We start from the raw sequence: 24,748 nt of genomic DNA, 5'->3' as shown, positions 1-24,748 counted from the left end.
TCCGGTCTCAGAATATGAAACAACAGGCCTTTTTTCTGTTTCTGTTTTCTAGTGATTTTATTTTTTGTTATATGAAATAGAAAATGAAAATCGAATCATTTTTTAAATTTCGCTCCCTTCGAAATCCCTTTCTGACCATGAAAAAGAAAAACGCCTTGTATTTCAATTTTAATTTTTTGTATTTTAAAACGAAAATCAAATAACCACTCGTTTTCTGTTTTTAATACCCGTTTCTGAAAGGAAAATCCAATGACCAAAACATACACGGACCCAAGATACTGCTATCCATTTGTCTCGGGAACTCGGAATCCGAGTTGGAAAGTGTAAATCTTGCGAGATTTCACCGAGACACACCCCCTTTTGGTCGGAATTTCAGCCGTCCAGCTCGGGGTGCCTCAGGGTACCCCGAGCTGGACGGGGGGTCACATACGACCCGCAAAACAAAGATGGCAGCACCCATATTAAAATGTATTTTCTTTGTATTTGTACCATGTTGGTCGTTTTAATGTCGATTTTAAATGCTCCTACACACTTGTTTACATTGCTGCTTTAGTCCGGTCACCAATTTATGCATTGCACAGTGTTGCTGTGCGTGCAATACAAGTAAAGTTTTGTTTTCTAGCTGGTTTGCTAAATAGGCTAATGTAGCTAACAATAACACTAGCCCCACTGCCCCTGGTGGCTCGAGACAAACGCCACAGCACTTATGAAATTGAAATAGGAAGCAAAATATTATTGAAATGTAAGACTTGCAATAACGGAATTACTTGAAATGTTAGTGTTTCTGTAGAAAAACATATTATTATTTCACATTGAGCTTGTTTAGAAGAGCCACAAGCAATAATAAGACAGCTGCTGCACTTCTTTCCGACTCGTAATGCCCAAAGACAAACTGGAACACTATAAGTGGTACAAGCCAGGCAATGACGTCACGTTCTCGCGGCAGAACAACTCGGGTTCCGAGTTCACGAGACAAATGGAAAGCAGCAGGAATGCTGCATTATGCATTATGCATTATGCTGCTTTCCAGCACTGTAACCAGGCTGACAGAGTCACAGCTCTATTGAGCCACATATCCCCATAACTTTGAGTAGCAATGACTTTATGAGCTTCTTTTAATAATTAGGGACCGAGCACTAACAAGTGCAAGGACCCTATTGTTCCTCTAGGAATTATTATTATTATGGCATGAAAATTTGCACAAAATTCAAACGTAGCAAAAATACCGATAACATTGTCCCCGTGCACGGGCGCCGCCAAACGTCTAAGCCACGCCCCCCAGAATCAGCCCCCAAGACACGTAAGGCCCACATGTACGAAAATTGCTACGCATGTGTATCATGATAAAAGAAGCAGAAAAGCCTCTTGGACCCATGCCCCAAAACCCACAGGAAGTCTGCAATTTAAATTTTTAATATTCATCATTTTGTGGTCATTTTGACTTTTTGGGCTTGTATTTGAACGAACTCCTCCTAGGGAATTTATCGGTTCTGCTTCAAAATTGGTCAGTACTGTCAAAACATGGTGCTGAATGAACGCTGTTCAATTTGTAACTGTACGTTGAAGGGCGTGTCCGTGGCGTGCCGTCAAAGTTGGCCATTTTTAAGTCCGTGGTCATTTTCGGTGAATTTTCGCCTTGCATTTGAACAAACTCGTCCTCGGGAATTTCTGGGATCTGCTTCAAAATTGGTCAGTACAGTCACAAAATGGTGCTGAATGAACGCTGTTCATTTTTTCACTGTACGTTGAAGGGCGTGTCCGTGGCGTGCTGTCAAAGTTGGCCATTTTGAACGAATGTCACACTGTGATGTCACTTTTGGCATTTCAGGGCTTCTATTTAACTAACTCCTCCTACAGGTTTTATTGGATCTGCTTCAAAATTGGTCAGTGCAGTCAGTTTTTTTTGTCCAACATTGTGCCCGTGGCGTGGCGTCCCGTGGCATCCAATTTCAAACCTTCGCCATGAAAGAGGGATTCGTCATAACTTCTGCGTACATGATCCGACTGCAACGAAACTTCACATGTTCGATACCAGTCCCGCCCTGAACATGTCTATGTGATAATATTCGGTAACAGTCAGAGCGCCACCTAGTGGCAACAGGAAGTATCACATTTTATACTTTCATGTTGTACTCCTAGCAGGATGATCAGACCCAGCTGAAATTTACTTATAAAATGCAAAACACATTGTTGATGATATGTGATGACTGCGGTGAGGGGGCATGTCTGGAGCGTGGCGGGAAATTTTGATGTACCGCTACAAAACACGAATTTGCTATAACTTGAGCGTACATTGTCCAATCGGCTCCAAACTTCACATGTCTGATAAGAGTCCCGCCCTGAACATGTCTATGTGATAATATTCAGTAAAAGTGAGAGTGCCACCTAGTGGTGAAAGGAAATGTCATTTCTTTATACTTCCATGTTCTACTCCTAGTAGGATGATCAGATCAAGCTGAAATCTAGTCAGAAAATGGAAAACATGTTCTTGATGATATTTCTTGATTGTGGTGAGTTTTTGTTACAGGACGTGTCCATGGCGTGGCGTCAAACTTTGATGTACCGCCAGAACACACAAAGTTGCTATAATTTGAGTGTACATTGTCCAATCAGCTCCAAACTTCACATGTCTGATAACAGTCCCGCCCTGAACACATAGTGATAGCGCCACCTAGTGGCAACAGGAAGTAAGTGCTGCGTGGCGATTTTGAGCTGATTTACGTGAGATTTTCATGTCGTGGTCCGCACGTGTTACGACGGCACGTGACGCGGCCGCAGCACGCTACGAGTTGTGTGGAGTGCGAGCTCCCGTCCATCTCTGCTTGCAGCTTTAATAATAAAATTATTACTATTAGAGACAAAATTAATCACCAAATGCCCACATCAGGTATTACTGGCTCTCCAAGATCAGGAACTTTAACTAATGTAAAATCAGATATATATTTAGAATGTTTTTCTGCCATCGATCTTCATCAATTAACTTAGATAATTTCTTCATCCAAGCCATCAACCTGTCTGCTAGACCCGATCCCAACTCGGCTGCTTAGAGAAGTCATACACTTAATTGGCACTTCTTTACTAGATATGATTAATCTTTCCTTATAGTCAGGATATTGTAAGATGAGATTTATTTTGTGAATTACTTTACTATGTTTATTGAATTTGCATGAATTAATTAAGGGTAATTACATATATAAGCATATTTGTATTCTGTTCTGCAATGTAGATGAGGAACTACATAAGGTGCATGTTACCTGGAATGTTACCAATGGTTAAGATTGGCGGAGTGATATGATGAAAAGTGGTGTTCAGTTGTCCTACTGTTGAAAACGGACATTAAAGTGGATCGAGTAACCAAGATGAAGTTTTCCCCGTGCTCTTGCTTCACCCACGACCCAAAAAGGTAGTTAATATAGTAACTATCAAGTTATAGTTAACGCTAAGAGTAACCAGCATTACAATATGTACCACAGTCCTTTAAAGTAGCTGTAATTAAACCCCTTCTTAAAAAGCCCACTCTTGACCCAGGGGTTTTAGGCAACTATAGACCAATTTCTAACCTCCCCTTCCTCTCTAAGATTCTGGAGAAAGTAGTCGCCAAACAGTTGTGTGACTTTCTACATAACAATAGCTTATTTGAGGATTTTCAGTCAGGATTTAGAGTTCATCACAGCACAGAGACAGCTCTGGTTAAAGTTAATAATGACCTTTTGATTGCTTCCGACAATGGACTTGTATAATAAGATCTTAGTGCCGCATTTGACACCATTGACCATGATATTCTTTTACAGAGACTCGAGCATCAAATTGGCATTAAAGGAACCGCACTAAGCTGGTTTAGGTCATACTTATCAGATCGTTCTCAGTTTGTACACGTTAACGATGAATCTTCCATAAATAGTACAGTCGGGGCGGCTGTGGCTCAGAGGCAGAGCGGGTCGTTCCTAAATCGGAAGGTTGTGGGTTCGATCCCCAGCCCCTGGTGCCACATGTCAAAGCATCCTTGAGCAAGATACTGAACCTCAAATTGCTCCCGATGCCGTGCATCGGTGTGTGAATGTGTATGAGTTTCTGTTCGTATTAGTTTCTGTTTGATGGACTTTGGAATGTGGCACATAGTGTAAAAGCGCTTTGAGTGGTCGGAGGACTAGAAAGGCGCTATACAAGTACAGGACCATTTAGTCATGGAGTTCCACAAGGTTCTGTACTTGGACTAATTCTATTTACTTTATATATGCTTCCTATGCTTAAACCTAAACTAAATTATAATTCATTTGAAAGCCTTGTTCTTAGTCTTTCTCACCCAAACTGGAAAACACTGCAGCCAGTTCTATTTGTTATAGTGTACCGCGCTCCTGGACCGTACTCTGATTTTATATCTGAATTCTCAGAGTTTTTATCAAGTTTAGTCCTTAAATCAGATAAAGTAATTATTGTAGGTGATTTTAATATTCATGTGGATGTTAACAATGACAGCCTTAGTAATGCATTTATATCATTAATAGACTCAATTGGCTTCTGTCAGAGTGTAAATAAACTAACTCATTGTTTTAATCACACTCTTGACCTTGTTCTATCATATGGCATTGATATTGAACATTTAATAGTCTTCCCACATAATCCTTTCCTATCTGACCATTATTTAATAACTTTTGAATTTATATTATTAGATTATAAGCCATTAGGCAAAACTTCCTACAGCAGATGTCTATCTGACAGTACTGTAGCTAAATTTAAGGAGGAGATTCCTTCAGTGTTTAATTCAATGCCATGTCTGAATTTAACAGAGTCCTATAACGACTTTAGTCCCCCTGAAATTGATAATCTTGTCGATAGTGCTACAGGCTCACTACGATCAACATTAGACTCTATCGCTCCTATAAAAAGGAAATTATTAAAACATAGGAGACTAGCACCTTGGTATAACCACCAAACCCGGCAGTTAAAACAAATAGCTAGGAAATCTGAAAGGAAATGGCGCTCTTCCAAATTATCAGAATATCGCTCAAGTTGGCATGATAATCTTAAAACTTAAATTGGTCTATAGAAAGGCCCTCCGTAATGCCAGAGGAGCCTATTACTCAGCACTAATAGAAGAAAATAAGAATAACCCTAGGTTCCTCTTCAGCACTGTAGCCAGGCTGACAGAGAGTCACAACTCTATTGAGCCACATATCCCCATAAACTTAAGTAGCAATGACTTCATGAGCTTCTTCTATAATTAAATTATTACTATTAGAGAGAAAATTAATCACCAACTGCCATCAACAGTTATCAGTGGCTCTCCAAGTTCAGGGACTTCTGCCAATGTAAACTTAGATATATATTTAGACTGTTTTTCTGCTATCGATCTTCATCAGTTAACTTCAATCATTTCTTCATCGAAGCCATCAACCTGTCTATTAGACCCGATCCCAACTAGGCTGCTTAAAGAAGTTGTTCCCTTAATTGGCACTTCTTTACTGGATATGATTAATCTTTCTTTATTATCAGGATATGTACCACAGTCCTTTAAAGTAGCTGTGATTAAACCCCTTCTTAAAAAGCCCACTCTTGACCCAGCGGTTTTAGCCAACTATAGTCCGATTTCTAACCTCCCCTTCCTCTCTAAGATTCTGGAGAAAGTAGTCGCCAAAGAGTTGTGTGACTTTCTACATAACAATAGTTTATTTGAGGATTTTCAGTCAGGATTTAGAGTTCATCATAGCACAGAGACAGCTCTGGTTAAAGTTAATAATGACCTTCTGATTGCTTCTGACAATGGATTTGTATTATTAGATCTTAGTGCCGCATTTGACACCATTGACCATGATATTCTTTTACAGAGACTCGAGCATCAAATTGGCATTAAAGGAACCGCACTAAGCTGGTTTAGGTCATACTTATCAGATCGTTCTCAGTTTGTACACGTTAACGATGAATCTTCCATAAATACTACAGTCGGGGCGGCAGAGCGGGTTGTTCCTAAATCAGAAGGTTGTGGGTTCGATCCCCAGCCCCTGGTGCCACATGTCGACGTATCCTTGAGCAAGATATATTCGAATTGAATTCCTTTAGGCAATATTATTAGGAATCACTCCATTAACTTTCATTGCTATTTAGATGATACACAGTTGTGTATCTATCGATCAAGCCCGATGAAATGAGTCAATTATCTAAATTACCAACATGTCTTAAGGACATAAAATCCTGGATGAGCTGCAATTTTCTGATGTTAAACTCAGAAAAAAACGAAATTCTTGTACTTGGCCCCAAAAACCTCAGAGACTCACTGTCTAAAGATAGTTACTCTAGCTGGCATTACCTTGGCCTCTAGCACCACTGTCAGGAATCTTGGAGTTATCTTTGATCAGGACATTTCCCACATAAAGCAAATCTCCAGGACTGCCTTCTTTCATTTACGCAATATTACATAAATTAGACACATCTTATCACAGACGGATGCAGAAAAACTGATCCATGCATTTGTTACTTCTAAGCTGGATTACTGCAACTCTTTATTAGCAGGCTGCCCCAATAAGCCCATTAAGACGCTCCAATTAATTCAGAACGCTGCAGCACGAGTACTGACAGAAACTAGGAAAAGAGATCACATCTCGACATGTTGTCGTTGTCACTGTCTTCTTCATCTTTATCATCATCAGTCACTACTATTAGTGTTTTTGTTGCTACTGTTGTTGCTGTGCGTCTGTCTGTCTGTCTATGTATCTCTCTCTCTCTCTCTCTCTCTCTCTCTCTCTCTCTCTCTCTACCCCCAACTGGTCGACCACCCACCTAGAGCTGAACGGTCTGTCCTAGGTTTCTGCCTCTTAACAGGCAGTTTTTCCTTGCCCCCGTCGCCAAGTGCTTGCTCATGGTGGTACTGCAGAGACCGTAATAGTTATGAATATGAAATTCACAGGACACGTGTAGACTGGTGCCTGTAGCTCACACACCAAAAATCGTGTTTGTAGCACCCCCTACAGTATTTCAACAAAGCAGCCCCGGCGCCACGTTTCACCGATATGTATGAAACTTGGTAGGCATGTGTAACGTGCAGAGACCTACAGAAAAGTCTCTTGGACCCATGCCCCAAAACCCACAGGAAGTCGGCTATTTTCATTTTCATTTTCACTCTCGGCGGCCATTTTGTGGTAAATTTAAATTTTTTTGGCTTGAATTTGAACAAAGTCCTCCTAGGGAATTTATCGGATCTGCTTCAAAATTGTTCAGTACAGTCAACAAATGTTGCTGAATGAACGCGGTGCTTTTTGTGACTGTACGTTGAAGGGCGTGGCCGTGGCGTGCTGTCAAAGTTGGCCATTTTGAATTCCGTGGTCTTGTATTTAAACGAACTCCTAGGGAAATGATCGGATCTGCTTCAAAATTTGACGGTACATTAAAAAAATTTTACTGATTAAAATTTGCGACTGTATGCTGACTGTCTGTGGCGTGCCGTCAAAGCTTGAATCAAATGTCAAGCTGTGATGCCGTTTCTGGCATTTCAGGGCTTCAATTTTAACTAACTCCTCCTACAGATTTTATCGGATTGACTTCAAATTCCATCACTGCAATCTAGACACATTGGTGATCAAAAGTTAATCAAATATTTACTCAAACATCAAACGGCGTGTGCGTGGCGTGGCGCTGAATTTCCAAGTTTCGCAGTGAAGAGTCTCACTATGAAAGTGTAAGTCATTTGTAGTGTCTGAAACGTGTGACAACGTAGAGTGGTCTCCCTCAGCTTCAGGCGATGAGGGCTTGTGAGCATTTCATGTTGTGGTCCACACGTGTTACGACAGCACGTGACGCAGGCGCGGCACGCCCTGAGTTGCGTGGAGTGTGAGGTCCCGCCCAATGCTGCTTGCAGCTTTAATTATCAATATTATTACTACAGTTACTGTTATTACTATTGTCACTGCTCATTGTCCCTGATTGTTGTCGTCGTCATCATCTTCTTTATGTTCATCATCAGTCACTACTACTAGTGTAGTTGTTGCTACTGTTGTTGCTGTGCACCTGTCTGTCTGTCTGTCTGTCTGTCTCTCTCTCTCTCTTTCTCTCTCTCTCTCTCTCTCTCACCCCAACTGGTCGAGGCAGACGACCACCCACCTAGAGCCGAAGGGTCTGTTCTAGGTTTCTGCCTCTTAAAAGGCAGTTTTTCCTTGTCCCCATCGCCAAGTGCTTGCTCATGGTGGTACTGTTGGGTCTCTTTAAGATTTCAGAAAAGCAGCAAGAATTTCATGGTATGACATTCAGAGGTGAAAATAAAACTTGATAAGCTGAGTTCTCTCCATTATATGACAGCTGTGTGCATCTGAAGCCGTTAGAGATGCATATGAATTTATAGTAAATTATCTTGTGCGCACAAGATAAAAAGTATTTCCTTTAGGGGACTTTAGGGGCTCCGTAGTAATCAAACAAAAAATTAAAATTGGTTTAACCTAGGGGCATTTCCTGACTGGGTACTGACTTGATGACTTAATGGAATGCTATATTTACTAAAAATATGTGTTGCCTAAGAAAGAACTATTATTTAAAATCATACATATATTATCCGATAAACTTCATTCAATTCTATTATATTTACTTATAGCGCCAATTTATAACAGAAGTTATCTTATGACACTTTTCAAATAGAGCAGGTCTAGACCGTAAGTTTCAGTTGGATTTTTAAAAAAAATGCATTTTGGAATTTTTTTTTTTACTTAAAGCAATTTTAAAATAGAAAATCAGGGTAAAGGAATTAAAACGCAGATACTCACCTGACCAGGAGTGTGGAGGGCCAGAGGGGCCAAAAATATGTCCTGTCCTGTTGAACACGTTTCATCCACACATATGTTCCATAAGGCCATATACACTTAAATATCAAAGAACATTTTAAATTGTCACTAAATCGAAGTTCAGTGCTCACTGATGTGCAGAATAGAGACACCCCAACTGATTTAAGACAAGGAAGAAAGCACTGCGTGGCTCCGACCACTAATTACTTTGTTGTTACTTTGTCACCATCTGCTGGACTGCTGGCATCCATTACGAAAGAAAATAAAAAACAGACCAATTTTGATGTTAAATTCCTCCTATATTGCTTCATTTCAAGTCACTCAAGTCATTCTTGCTGATTCTGGATTAAGCTTTATGGATGGTGCACATTTTTCTCAATAATTAAACAAATGTCAGGAATCAAACAAAACAATAATAAATTGAAAATTAATAAAAATAATTTCAAAGGCAAAACTTAAAAGGATGCCCCATTGATTACAATATTCTTCACTTTTCATTCATTGATGACTAGAGTTCTATTTTACTATCACTTAAGGGACCCCTTTTCTATCATTGAGTAAACTGATGACCTCCCAGCAAAGGGATATTTCATTTTACATAACAACAATAGTAGAGAACAACAATTTAAAAACAATCATACATTATTACTAGGCTTCTTTTTTTTTTTTTTTTTTTTTTTACACATTCCGTGTTTGAATTGCTGAGATATAGATCTCCTTTGTATGTTTTTTTACATTTTCTTACACGCCTGAAATTCAAGAAGGCGTCGCTCTGGTGACATGTGGATCTTGACTCACGGCTCTAAACCATGAAAGTTACACCTATCTCATGAAGCTGGAGGTATGACACCTTGAAGGTTCTACCCCCAACTTTGAATGGTAAAGATTATGTAGTCTTATCATCCATGCTGCAACTCATCTACTGTTATTATTCAGCAGTTTTGCTGAGTGTGCAAAAGCTACAACCACAGGAACAGGACGAGGAGTTCCTCTTACATTCAAAGTTAAGCTGAAAATTCAAACTATGTAATGCAGTAATGCAGAATATGTAAAAAATACCAGTAGTGCATTAACGCAACATGTGTCTGCTGAAATCCACCCCTAATTGTTTTCCATAGAATTAAATGAATTACAAAAAAGAAGAAATAAAATAAAAAAAATGACTAACCAATGTGGCTCTGGCCTTTTGCATGTATTATATTTAATAATTATATTTTGTGTTTCTGTGTTTTGAGTTGCATGCATTATCTAAAGTTTGCTATTTTGCTTTAGATGTCATTATATAAGTTGGTTTAGTTCTTGCAAGTATTGTGTTGAATTTCAGTGATTCACAGTTTCTACATCTTTTAACTTTTTTAGTTTTTATGTTACCAGTTTTACTATTTGATTGCATTTGTTTTATTGAGTATTTTAAAATAAATTCTCATATTTGACGTCCTAGGCTCTCTCATAATGACATTGTCATAAAAATATATCTTAACCAGGCCACAAATGCACTTAGAAAGTTTCCACATTACATCCCTTAGTGATATATTTGATTTTAGAAAGAAGATGTTATTCTTCACAAGGCTTAGTTATGGCCTTTTAATGACTGAAGTCTGACTTCTAACACTTTAGGTTTGGTCTTCAGCTCTCTGCCTAATGGCAATGACCATAATGGCAAAATCCTTTCTCACTTTTGTCAATTTCTGCCTTCCTTGGAGCAGCATAAGGTATTCCTTTGTTCACCTATGCCAGAAAATACCAGCCATACATTGGACCTTTTTCCAGCTGAGCCTGGCATAAAGGTCAGATTTCAGGAAAGTTCCACAGGGAAGTTTAGGTTGTGTTTCTAGCAGGAGGATATGATTTGGAGTCAGTGGTTCCAGGTTGTGTGGATCAGAGGACATGGTGGAGAGGGGACAGTTATTATGGATTGACTCTACCTCTCAGAAGAATGGAAAGATGATTTTGGGATGTGGCATGGCACTTCTGCTGGAATCATGAGCATTGTCTAGAACGGGTGTGATCAACTCTGGTAGCCACAGCGCATGGCCACACCTAGTGGAATTCAGGGGTTAGTATGAGAATTGAAATATAAGCATCTATAGGTAAGATATAAGGGTGCTTGCTTGGTTTCATCAGGCATTGCAGATCTATGTCGATGGCCACCTTCTTCTTTTGCCCTGTGGTCTTAGGGAATGGAGGCTAGAACTACCTTACTGAAACTCACCTTTGCTGCATAATGTAGTGGTGGGTCTTGTACTAGCTGGATGGCTTCAGATTCTTTGGACACTGATCTAACACAGTTAACAATGTAAGAATTGTGTCAGACTGTTTCAGCTACCTACGGAGGAAACTCATTGTCATCAGCTGTTTTTGTTATACAAAACTTTCACTATTTGGGGAGGACACAGCACCATGATATGTGCTCTAGCAAGTGGTATTATTTGAGGGATTGATTGGTATCACCCTGTGGCCACTAAAAGAGGTTCTAGTAGTCCACGTTATATTTTTCCACTCTTAACATGATGGAACACGGACTGCCAAGGATAAGGGCAGACTGCAGCGTATGATTCACTCCCCCATACTGTCTTGCTTACTGCTGAAAAAAGACTTACTTATTTGATGTTTTCTGTCTATATGACATATAAATGTGGCATAGGTTGTATTTATGAAATAAACAAAAAATATTTCAGCAGTAAGCGAGACAACTTTCATCTAGTCCTCAATTTTCTATTTCTTTCTATTTTTTTTGTACTTACTATATCTATTGTTATGCACCAAAACCAAGGCAAACTCCTTGTACTGTTTCTCCCTGGAGTACTTGTAAGATCATTTTGATTTGATATTCAATTCAATTAAATTTTTTTCAATTCAATTCAATTCAATTTTATTTGTATAGCGCCAATTCATAACAGAAGTTATCTCAGGACACTTTTCAAATAGAGCAGGTCTAGACCGAACTCTTTAAAACATTAATTACAGAGACCCAACAGTACCACCATGAGCAAGCACTTGGCGACAAGGGCAAGGAAAAACTGCCTGTTAAAAGGCAGAAACCTAGAACAGATCCTCCGGCTCTAGGTGGGTGGTCGTCTGTCTCGACCAGTTGGGGTGAGAGAGACAGAGAGAGAGAGAGAGAGAGAGAGAGAGAGAGAGAGAGAACAGATAGAGAGAGTTATGCAGATGATACGCAGTTATATCTATCAATCAAGCCCAATGAAATTAATCAATTATCTAAATTACAAACATGTCTTAAGAACATAAAATCCTGGATGACCTGCAATTTTCTGATGTTAAACTCAGAAAAAAACGAAATTCTTGTTCTTGGCCCCAAAAACCTTAGAGACTCACTGTCTAAAGATATAGTTACTCTAGATGGCATTAACTTGGCCTCTAGCACCATTGTCAGGAATCTTGGAGTTATCTTTGATCAGGATTTGTCATTTAACTCCCACATAAAGCAGACCTCTAGGACTGCCTTCTTTCATTTACGTAATATTAGAAAAATTAGACACATCCTATCACAGACAGATACAGAAAAACTAATCCATGCATTTGTTACTTCAAGGCTGGATTACTGCAACTCTTTATTATCAGGTTGCCCCAATAAGTCCATTAGAACGCTCCAATTAATTCAGAACGCTGCAGCACGAGTACTGACAGGAACTAGAAAAAGAGATCACATCTCTCCTGTACTAGCTTCTCTGCATTGGCTCCCTGTAAAATGTAGAATAGAATTTAAAATCCTCCTCCTCACCTATAAAGCTCTTCATGGTCAGGCTCCTTCATATCTTAAAGAGCTCATAGTACCCTATTACCCCTCTAGAACACTACGTTCTCTGAATGCTGGGCTACTTGTGGTTCCTATAGTCTCTAAAAGTAGAACAGGAGCCAGAGCCTTCAGTTACCAAGCTCCTCTCTTGTGGAACCAGCTTCCATTTGTGGTTCGGGAGGCAGACACCCTCACCACATTCAAGAGTAGGCTTAAGACATTCCTCTTTGATAAAGCTTATAGTTAGGGCTGGATCAGGTGAGTCCTGAACCATCCCTTAGTTATGCTGCTATAGGCCAAGACTATCGGGGGATTTCCCATGGTGCACTGAGCTCCTCCCTTCCTCTCTCTTTCTGCACTCATTCATGTCCCATTAATGCATGTTACTAACTTCACTTCTTCCCCGGAGTTCTTGTGCTTTCTCGTCTCGCAGGTTCTTGTCGATCCTGGTGGAGCCTCCTGCCATGGTCCTGCTAGATTGCCATTGCTAATACTGTTGTTGCTGTGCACCTGTCTGTCTGTCTCTCGCTCTCTCTCTCTCTACCTCTCTCTCTCTCTGTCTCTCTCACCCCAACTGGTCGAGACAGACGACCACCCACCTAGAGCCGGAGGATCTGTCCTAGGTTTCTGCCTTTTAACAGGCAGTTTTTCCTTGCCCTTGTCGCCAAGTGCTTGCTCATGGTGGTACTGTTGGGTCTCTGTAATTAATGCTTTAAAGAGTTCGGTCTAGACCTGCTCTATTTGAAAAGTGTCCTGAGATAACTTCTGTTATGAATTGGCGCTATACAAATAAAATTGAATTGAATTGAATTGAATTGATTCCTAATAATGTTGCCTAAAGGGAGCATATATAAAGTAAATAGTATTGGTCCAAGTACAGAACCTTGTGGAACTCCATGACTAACTGTAGTATTTATGGAAGATTCATCGTTAACATGTACAAACTGCGAGCGATCTGATAAATATGACTTAAACCAGCTTAGTGCGGTTCCTTTAATGCCAATTTGATGCTCAAGTCTATATATATAGTCTGTAATCTCAAGAATATTATGGTCAATGGTGTCAAATGCAGCACTAAGATCTAATAATACAAGTACAGAGACAAGTCCATTGTCAGAAGCAATCAGAAGGTCATTATTAACTTTAACCAGAGCTGTCTCTGTGCTGTGATGAACTCTAAATCCTGATTGAAAATCCTCAAATAAACTATTGTTATGTAGAAAGTCACACAACTCTTTGGCGACTACTTTCTCCAGAATCTTAGAGAGGAAGGGGAGGTTAGAAATCGGTCTATAGTTGGCTAAAACCCCTGGGTCAAGAGTGGGCTTTTTAAAAAGGGGTTTAATTACAGCTACTTTAAAGGACTGTGGTACATATCCTGATAATAAAGAAAGATTAATCATATCCAGTAAAGAAGTGCCAATTAAGGGAACAACTTCTTTAAGCAGCCTAGTTGGGATCGGGTCTAATAGACAGGTTGATGGCTTCGATGAAGAAATGATTGAAGTTAACTGATGAAGATCGATAGCAGAAAAACAGTCTAAATATATATCTAAGTTTACATTGGCAGAAGTCCCTGAACTTGGAGAGCCACTGATAACTGTTGATGGCAGTTGGTGACTAATTTTCTCTCTAATAGTAATCATTTTATTATAGAAGAAGCTCATGAAGTCATTGCTACTTAAGCTTATGGGGATATGTGGCTCAATAGAGTTGTGACTCTCTGTCAGCCTGGCTACAGTGCTGAAGAGGAACCTAGGGTTATTCTTATTTTCTTCTATTAGTGCTGAGTAATAGGCTCCTCTGGCATTACGGAGGGCCTTTCTATAAGTTTTAAGATTATCTTGCCAATTTGAGCGATATTCTGATAATTTGGAAGAGCGCCATTTCCTTTCAGATTTCCTAGCTATTTGTTTTAACTGCCGGGTTTGGTGGTTATACCAAGGTGCTAGTCTCCTATGTTTTAATAATTTCCTTTTTATAGGAGTGATAGAGTCTAATGTTGATCGTAGTGAGCCTGTAGCACTATCGACAAGATTATCAATTTCAGAGGGACTAAAGTCGTTATAGGATTCTGTTAAATTCAGACATGGCATTGAATTAAACACTGAAGGAATCTCCTCCTAAATTTAGCTACAGCACTGTCAGATAGACATCTGCTGTAGGAAGTTTTGCCTAATGGCTTATAATCTAAGAGTATGAATTCAAAAGTTATTAAATAATGGTCAGATAGGAAAGGATAATGTGGGAAGACTATTAAATGTTCAATATCAATGCCATATGATAGAACAAGGTCAAGAGTGTGATTAAAACAATGTGTTGGTTTATTTACACTCTGACAGAAGCCAATTGAGTCTATTAATGATATAAATGCGTTACTAAGGCTGTCATTGTCAACATCCACATGAATATTAAAATCACCTACAATAATTACTTTATCTGATTTAAGGACTAAACTTGATAAAAACTCTGAGAATTCAGATATAAAATCAGAGTATGGTCCAGGAGCGCGGTACACTATAACAAATAGAACTGGCTGCAGTGTTTTCCAGTTTGGGTGAGAAAGACTAAGAACAAGGCTTTCAAATGAATTATAATTTAGTTTAGGTTTAGGGTCCATCAAAACGCTCAAATCATATATGGCTGCTACTCCACCTCCTCGGCCAGTGCCTCGAGGAATGTGAGTATTAATATGACTGGGGGGGTGGATTCATTTAGGCTAACATACTCCTCGTGGGACAACCAGGTCTCAGTAAGACAAAGTAAATCAATATCATAGTCTGATATTAATTCATTCACTAAAACAGCTTTAGAGGACAGAGACCTGATATTTAACAGTCCACATTTCATTCTCTTATTTTGTGCTACTGAGGAGTTGGTTTTAATTTTTATTAGATTTTTATGTTGAACTCCTCTTCTTTTTATTTCTTTAAATAGTTTAAAATAATTTTCTAAAGAAAGCGCAGAGAAGTGTGTAAGACAGCAGCTCTGCTTCCTGGTCCCAACTCTGGACTGTCAGGTTTTAGAAATAAACTTCGCCATATTTCTAGATAAGAGAGCTGCTCCATCCAAAGTGGGATGGATGCCGTCTCTCCTAATCAGACCAGGTTTTCCCCAAAAAGGCTTCCAGTTATCAATGAAGCCCACATCGTTTTCTGGACACCACCTCGACAGCCAGCGGTGGAATGACGACATGCGGCTATACATGTCATCACTGGTCACATTGGGCAGGGGTCCAGAGAAAACTACGGAGTCCGACATAGTTTTGGCATAATTACACACCGACTCCACATTAATTTTGGTGACCTCCGATTGGCGTAAACGGGTGTCATTACCGCCGACGTGGATAACAATCTTACTATATTTACGTGTACCTTTAGCCAGCAGTTTTAAATATGATTCAATGTCGCCCGCTCTGGCCCCAGGGATACATTTAACTATGGCCGCTGGCTTCACTAACTTCACGTTTCTGACTATGGAGCTGCCAATAACCAGAGTTGGTTCCTCAGCGGGTGTGTCGCTGAGTGGGGAAAATGTATTGGAAACGTGAATGGGTTGGTGGTGAACTGTGGGTTTCGGCGTTTTAGTCTTCCTTCGCTCAGTCACCCAGCCTCCCTGTCTTCCCGGCTGCTCGGGAACTCCTGGAGGAACTACCGGGGGAACTACCGGAGGACGGCTAACAGAAGCTACCTTCGGTCGGACCGCACCGGCTACTGGGGGCTGGCTAACTATAGCGGCTAAAGATATCTCCGTGGTGCAGTGCCGTTCCTCTAACTCACTAAGCCTCGCCTCCAGCGCAGTAAATAAACTACACTTAATACAGGTACCATTATCATTAAAGGAGGCAGAGGAATAACTGAACATCTGACACACTGAGCAGGACAGAGGAGAGGGAGAGGGAGAAGCCATAGCTAACTGCTAATGCTAATAAAGTTATAATATTAGGTCTAAGAGAATAAAGTCGTAACATTACGAGAATAAAGTCGTAATATTACAAGAATAAAGTAATAATATTAGGTCTACGAGAATAAAGTCGTAACATTACGAGAATAAAGTCTTAATATTACGAGAATAAAGTCATAATATTAGGTCTACAAGAATAAAGTCGTAACATTACGAGAATAAAATCGTAACACTGCGAGAATAAAGTCGTAACATTACGAGAATAAAGTCGTAATATTGCGAGAATAAAGTCATAATATTATGAGAATAAAGTCGTAATATTACGAGAATAAAGTTGTAATATTACGAGAATAATGTCGTAATATTAGGTCTAAAAGAATAAAGTCGTAACATTACGAGAATAAAGTCGTAAGATTGCGAAAATAAAGTCGTAACATTACGAGAATAAAGTCGTAATAGTACGAGAATAAAGTCGTAATAGTACGAGAATAATGTCATAATATTGCGAGAATGAAGTCAAAATATTATGAGAATAAAGTCGTAACATTGCGAGAATAAAGTCATAATATTGCGAGAATAAAGTCGTAATATTACGAGAATAAAGTAGTAATTTTATGAGAACTGTCAGCCTGTTGGTTCACCCAGCAAAACTGTTTAACGACGAAATGATCAATATGAGTTTAGCTGTTGACTGTACGGTACGACTGAGACAAACAGCGGCTGCTGGGCTCAGGATGAGGCTGCTGTTTGGTTGAGCTGGTCACGTCAGATCTTGATAACTCTATCAAAGCTTTTTTCTCTCATTAAAATGACTTTTTTTCTTTTATTATTATAACATTATTCTCGTATTATTACGACTTTATTCTCGTAATATTATGACTTTATTCTCGGAATTTCCCAAAAAATTAAATAACACATGGCTTGGGGGAAACTCTGTTGACAGGGTCTGATGTCAGAGCAAATGCTGATAAACTGTTACCCACGTCACAACTACTATGGGGTTTTCTCCCGGTGAGGGGACTAGTCCTTTGCATGTGTACACACATGATCTATTATTGCCTCTGTCTCTCCTCTCTTTCTGAGCCCTGCAAAGAGCCCTCCATGAGCAGTGCTCTGACGCACCACATGTCACATGATATCAACCCTCCGCTGCTGCTGGATTATGTGCAGACCAGATAAGATGCCATTTGTTGGTATGAATCACATTGTTGTTTGCAATGTGTCTTTATGCTTGAACTACTTGTATACTTCCCAGCAGCAGCAGCAGCAGCAGCGGAACTAACATAGAGGAGTAAGGGCTTTCTGACTGTAGGAAACAGTGTATCATGAATAAAATATAAATGATAAAAACTGTGCTCCATTGAAATAACTATATTCTAAAATGTTCTTTATTCCAAAATACCCTGTGCTATTTGTTACGATATAACTTGTTCTCTTCTAGGCATTGAAAGCAGCCTCAGATATCTACTTTCAACTCCCATAAATCTAAATATGCCTTCATTACACTGCTGCATTGTATGCTTCCCAGGCCATTCAAATACCAAAATTAATAAATGGGCAGAGCAGGGAAATACCAATATGTAGCTGGATGTACCAGACTTTGAGCTGAATCTTTTAGTAGTGTATGAAAGCAGCAGACAACTGAAGAAGCTGTAGTGACACTGCAACTAAATCGACTGGATTTATACAGCACCTTTCCAGTCAAAGAGCCATGCCATGTAAGGTGCCAACTACTCATCAGAAATGGAAACTAATTCCAATCAGGAGCAATTTGGGGTTCAGTATCTTGGACACTGGAGTGGAAGGTTGAACTGCCAACCTTCTGATTAATGGCTCTATCTGCTGAGCCGTAGCACAGTAAAGAAATCCACTAAAACGTTTTTTTGTCTTTTCTGTCTTTTATTATTACTCTAGAGTAATACTCAAATCACACAGATGTCTAACAAGCAAAACAATAGCAAAACTTAGCTGAAGTGAGCTGAAAATGTTGAATACCATTGCTAATACAGTAACCAAGAATGGGCACCAAAACCAAAACATTACTTCTTTGATACCTTATTAGTTATTACCAGTTAATGAAAAAAAAGACAAAACAAAAAACATCTTAACAAAACCAAAACAAAGCAATAACCATAAGAGAGAGTAAAGCACCTCAAAGATTAATGCGAAGAAAATGTAAATGGTAAATTTTCTCGAATGGCAATCACTGTGAAATACTCGGTGGCTGGGCAGTGAGGAGTGCAGCACTGGGCACCTCATTGAGACCGAACTCACTCAGTCTTCAACTGTGAAACTGTGACGACTAACAGGTGAACCCAATTGCAGAACACAAGACTCAGTGAAGAGATGACCAATATAAGACTTCATTGCAAAGTAAGGGAAATAGAGGATGAGAGGAAGAGACATGGTGGAGGGTTAGGGGAAAATGGAGGATGGCTGAACTGAAGAGGGTAGAGAGTGAAGGCTGAGTGGCAGGCATAAATGAATTAATGGTAACTACATATATAAGCATATTTGTATTCTCTTCTGCAATGTAGATGAGGAACTACATAAGGTGCATGTTACCTGGAATGTTACCAATTGTATCCTTGAGCAAGATACTGAACCCTGAATTGCTCCCGATGTTGTGCATCGTTGTGTGAATGTGTATGAATGATTAGTTTCAAGAAATGATTTAAGTTGATAGATAGAGTTATTAAAAGAAAACAACACAAAAATGTTGAACAATATAAGTCTGTCTTTGCTCATACATCTCATTAAGAAACTTGGTTCTCATTCACACTGCCTCTGGGGTCCACTGATACACTGAAATCTTCTGCTGATTTCGCCTGAGCTTCTACTTGGAGGCACAGCCACAGTCTTGATATCCAGTTTAGAGTCTTATCTAATATTACAAAGTAGTAGTATTTAATTTCCACGATAAACTTGGCATTTGACCCGAGGTGTCTGACATCACCCTGTGCCATACTGCACACCAGAGCACAAAAACGTGTAAATAAAAGAGGAAGTGTGAAGGTGTATCCTATGTTTAATTGTGGGCACAGATCATATCTCTATAATGAGATGCATCTTGGTTGCTTGGCTGTGGTGTGTCAGGATCATCAATGTCCTCTCTGAGTTTAATGGCAAATGGACTGTACTGGTATAGTGCCTTTCTAGTCTTTCAACCACTCAAAGGGCTTTTACACTACATGCCACATTCACATTCACACACGATGGCAAAGCCCATCACAAACAAAACTAACTCATTCACATCACAGCATCAGGAGCAATTTGTGGTACAGTATCTTGCTCAAGGACACTTTGACATGCAGCAGGAAGAGGCAGGGATCGCAAAACTTCTGATTAGTTGATGCCCCACTCCACCTCGTGAGCCACAGCCTATTCTATACAAATTACGTGAAGAATGCAACATGCTGTGACTGTTGCACTGATACTGTGCCTCCTGAACTTGGATTTCATTAACAGAAGTTATCTGGTAGTCATATGAAATAATAAAACTACAACCTTGTTTTAAGCTTTGTGACAATAAAAGATTATTCAGTTGTTCATCAAGTCCATCTTCTGGGAAAAGTACGGAGATTTCTTCTGCTTCAACATCATCAGGGATCACTGCATACACTATTTCTCAGGCTATAGCTCAGACTATGGTCTAAAAACTATAAGTAGCCTACAGATGGATCTAACAAAATATAAACATTTCTGTTACTTCCAGTACTGTATATTCTTTCAAGGCTGCTGGAAATATTCAAAGTTTCATTACACATTTTTTTAAGTTTCATTTAAACATTTAATATACACACACAATGAAACTTGAATATATGGAATGGAAGTTAGTGTATATATATTGTATAATATTATTATTATTAATATTCTGTGTGTCACTATGAGTGAGTTAGCACGAACTCTATTAGCAGTCATTGTAAGTAATGAAGATATAATTAACACCCAGTTTGAAATGGTCGGTGAATGATACTTCTAGAGCAAAGGTGCTCTATGTCTTTCTATGAAATCTTTTAAATAAAGCCAGTTAATTATTCACTACTCTGTATTTCTGTGTACTTGCGTGTTCCTCTTTGTTTTCTGTCACTATGTGTTTTATGTATTTCTCAGTTTGTGTGCTTCTACAGCATCTGTGACTCACAGACAAACAAGACAGCAGGTGGTGTGTGATGTAATATGGGGCACATATAAGTCTGCTGTCTATCTGCTGGATCTACCTGAGGAGGAAGCAAAATTGGGGAACAAGAGAGCAATCATTGGCAAACGGGATCCCTAATGGGTTCACTTTTTAGAGATGTTTAAATATGCATACTGACATTTTTGTCTGGGCTTTAAAAACAAAAGTTGAGGCATTTTCTTCATGTTATTTCTCTAGAGAGACTGAAGCTGGAATTTTTTTAATGACCATTTTTGTTCCTACTAAGTGAACATTCCATTGGCCTTATAAATTCACAATAGTTGTGTACCTCTTTGATTCCTGGGATTGGCGAGCATAGGATGTCATCGTCAAGATCCAGGCTGCCTCTGCTGCTGTATGGGGTCCTCCTGTGCAGCTTCTTTGCTCCTCTCCCAGTCATCAGCAATAAGAGACAACCCATACGTAACGCAGTGGTTTGGGCCAGGGGCAGCTCCTGGGACAAGAGGGAGGTGATGGCTAAAGATGGAGAATACCTGCTGGGGATAAAGAGACTAAGAAGGCTTTACTGTAATGTGGGCATCGGCTTCCACATTCAGGTCTTACCAAATGGGAAGATCACAGGTGTGCATAATGAAAACAGATACAGTAAGTATTTTGCAAATTCCTTTTCAAATGCATGTGAAGTGTGCTCATGGTGGTACTGTTGGGTCTCTGTAATTAATGTTTTAAGGAGTTCGGTCTAGACCTGCTCTATTTAAAAATTGTCCTGAGATAACTTCTGTTATGAATTGGCGCTATACAAATAAAATTGAATTGAATTGAATTGAATTGAATTGAAAAAGTGTCCATATTGATAGTTAGTAAAAGTGTGTATAAAGTGTGACCATGCATGAAAATAGACAAAGAATTTCATGAGCATAAAATGAAAATGAGAACTCTACAGGTTGAGTTGGATATGGATTTGGAAGAGAAAGCTATATTAAAAAAGATAAAGTAATGACACAATGAATAGTATCCAGGGTGAACATGATATGTTTATCATGTGTAAAAAATAGATTTTAATTCAATTTAATTTTAATCACCACAAACTACATTTTAAACCTTGTTGTTTGTGTGGAAATATGTTTAACTTCGCCACCGCAGTAATCATTGCTTGAGAGTGCAGCACATAAATAAACACAAAATACCAGATTTGTCTATAGACAATGTCCATTTAAATGTCTTTGTACGTGGGACTGCAGAAAGCACGCAACCTTCAACAAGAAGGCATCAGGAGAACAGGTCAGGTTCCAACCATAAAAAAAACTTTCTGTGTACTTCCCAAAATTATCAGAGAAATAGTGCAATGTTTACACTTTCTTCTGCATTTTTTTCTGTATGTGTGAGCAACAGTTTAAATGGCTGACAAATAAATATCCTTTAAAGACTTTAAAACAAATATAAATATGCATAGATTCACACAGGAAGTGCATCACCCATGCAATCTGAGTCTAATGACTATATTTAGTATGTGCAAGAAAAGCCTCACAGACTCTGTTGGAGTTGTTAACTCAAAATCTGCTGTGGAAACTCTTGAGACATGTGGCTACACATGACAAAATCAAATGTTTTGATTCTAAATATATAAAATGTATTTAAAAAATTACATTTTGAGATACAGGAATTTCTGTATCATATTATATTTAGTCATTAGTCTCCAGTGGTTACTCATTTTATCCCATAGCAATACATTATAAAATGTCACTAAGGTCTGCACAATGGAAATACTGGACCAAGGAAAAAACAACAGATTATTTTCTTGCCTTATTTTCTTTTTAAATCTATAATGTAACAGTACATAATATGTGTGTATCAAAAAATATTAAGGTCTGAAATTCCTAACCTGTTGTTCTAGAGCCCTTTTCCTGAAAAGTAAAAAAGCAATCCCTTCGGATGACAACGACTAAAGAAGGATATTGAGATATCCTTGTGCTCTTACTTTGACTGATTTGAAAGTTTTTAATGGATTTGTGCTTAGCTCAGCTGGTACTTTAAGTGCTGTAAAGTAAATTATAATATTCGGTAGTGGGAATAAACATTATTCAGGTGCTTTCCCACTTTTCCTGTTCAAATATTTTTGGGACTATAAAGCACTTCAGGTGATTATAGTGGTAAAGCGGTATTGGCGTTCCCTTTATAATTTTCCGTTTTTAATTGTATTCTATTTATTGCTGATCATTCTCATGTTTTATTGCAGGTCTTCTAGAAATTTCCCCAGTGGAGAGAGGAGTGGTGACTCTGTTTGGGGTGAGAAGTGGTCTTTTTATTGCCATGAGCGACAAAGGGAAACTCTATGGTTCGGTAAGAACTGATCAGGGCTTGCTAATTTGATGATGATGTGTGAATTTTTGCACAGTTGTTTGTCCAGAAAAAAACACAACCAGTATATTGATAATGGTGTGAGGTCATCTCCATGCTGGAATGTATCAGGTGAGGGTCACTGGTTTCTACACACTTCAATTTTAATTATTTTGAGAAACCCTCATTGTTTTCAAGGGGGTAATTAAAAAATGAAAGGAAGTTTAGTAAAGTTCATCAATTAACTCCACCGACAACCCCCAAAACATTTTTTCTATATGTACACTGCTGGCGCTAATCCAGTTTTATGATCCTGATCTCATAATTATGAGATATTTCCTTGTAATTATGATGACATGATCCAAGAACTGAAATATTCTATTAGAAGTAAATAATAAACAATTTATAACCATTCATTAAATTTAACAATTAACTTAGAAACAACCTATATATATATATATATATATATAATTAAATCATTTAGAACAATCAGTAGACTTACATACAGAAACTTGAAAATATGATTTTAACACAACTACTCCATGTCACAGTTAATTGTAGGTCTTTTCCTTTTGGCCATAAGCCATAGGTATAATGTTGTATTTGGTGATCAGCTCTAGTTAGAGTCGTTTGAATACTGAGGCCAACTCTGCCATAAGCTAAGCACCAGTTAGTCATCCAACAGTTAGTCATCATCTAACAGCAGTCCTGCATGTACAGAGGTAGGTGGTTCAGTAGGGTGGGGGGAGTTAGGTTGACTTTAGGCTGGAGCTCCTCCCATACCTCTGTGGGGGAGTCCGCCATGCCACTGAGTTTTCCCCCTTATATTAGCATACAATATAGTATTATGAGGACAGCTCCTGAGCCTGATGACATACAGCTAGGATGTCTATGCCAGACTCTTGTCTGTCATGAGCAAAGGTGGAAGTAGCTTGACACATTTTACAAACACCCACAAAATCCAAATCGTGGAAAACAGGCATTTCTCACATTTAAGAGAAGAGAAAGAATGATTAGTAGTGACGTGATAAATTACTGTTTTCTGTTCACCCTTTCCTATCCACAGGGCCACTACAATGACGAATGCAAGTTCAAGGAGAATCTCCTGGCCAACAACTACAATGCTTATGAATCAGCTGCCTACCCTGGTATGTACATAGGCCTCAGCAAGACTGGAAAAACTAAGAGAGGCAACCGGGTCACACCCACCATGACCATGACACACTTTCTTCCCAGGATATGACGTTTAGGAACAAAACTCTCAGTACTACAGAACAAAGCTTCTGTTCGGTCAGATTCTACTGTTGGACTACTGACGTTCTTCTTCTACAGCTATCACAATGGACCATAGAAACTCAGAAACCATTGGAAATGTTCTTGCCCAATTACAAGCTAACCAGCACTAGAGAAGCAATGTTTGTATAAACTGTTTACTATGCACTAACCAGAACGAACATTAATGTGTGATCAGCATGGCTGTGAATGAAGACTCCAATAAACAAACTTGCAAAATACAAAGCAGTATCAGTGTTAACACACAGTAAAACACATCAGTAAAGTCGTAAAATGTCTTCTTCCACAAGTTTTCGATTGTGATTATTGTTGCACATGGAGTTTTGATTTATGCTACAGGTGCTAGAAACAATCAGGGTCCAAATCAGGTCTTAATGATTTTGTCTGATAGTGTTCCAGTGGAAATGGTTTTGTGGTATTATTACATGTGTCACATATATAGCATAACACTTTAATCCATACATAGATATTTTAAGCCCCAAATCATCATGTAAAGGGTTATAGTCATTACACACACAGCAGGTGCGGAGTGAAAATGAACAACCTATCTTTTTG

At 38.9% G+C, this 24,748-nt stretch overlaps 1 protein-coding gene across 1 annotated transcript; it reads left to right on the top strand.

Moving 5' to 3' along the window:
- The first annotated feature begins 20,922 nt into the window (after positions 1 to 20,922).
- On the top strand, positions 20,923 to 24,381 carry LOC127375272 (fibroblast growth factor 4-like). The gene is made up of 3 exons (XM_051421293.1): positions 20,923 to 21,208; positions 22,800 to 22,903; positions 23,967 to 24,381. Exons 1-3 carry the CDS (start codon positions 20,923 to 20,925, stop codon positions 24,141 to 24,143), a joined length of 567 nt encoding a protein of 188 aa, XP_051277253.1. The 3' UTR covers positions 24,144 to 24,381.
- The last annotated feature ends 367 nt before the right edge of the window (positions 24,382 to 24,748 follow it).

Source organism: Dicentrarchus labrax, unplaced genomic scaffold (genome assembly GCF_905237075.1).
Source record: "Dicentrarchus labrax unplaced genomic scaffold, dlabrax2021, whole genome shotgun sequence".
Lineage (NCBI taxonomy): Eukaryota > Metazoa > Chordata > Actinopteri > Moronidae > Dicentrarchus > Dicentrarchus labrax.
Note: the sequence above shows the minus strand (reverse complement) of the source record. Positions and strands in the feature narration are given on the sequence as shown.

Bases quoted from the DNA above. Each gene is read 5' to 3' on its own strand.
- LOC127375272 (XM_051421293.1), top strand. From the start codon at position 20,923: ATGTCATCGTCAAGATCCAGGCTGCCTCTGCTGCTGTATGGGGTCCTC. The intron at 21,209-22,799 runs GTAAGTATTTTG...GTTTTATTGCAG, and splicing joins GCATAATGAAAACAGATACA to GTCTTCTAGAAATTTCCCCA. The intron at 22,904-23,966 runs GTAAGAACTGAT...TCCTATCCACAG, and splicing joins AAGGGAAACTCTATGGTTCG to GGCCACTACAATGACGAATG.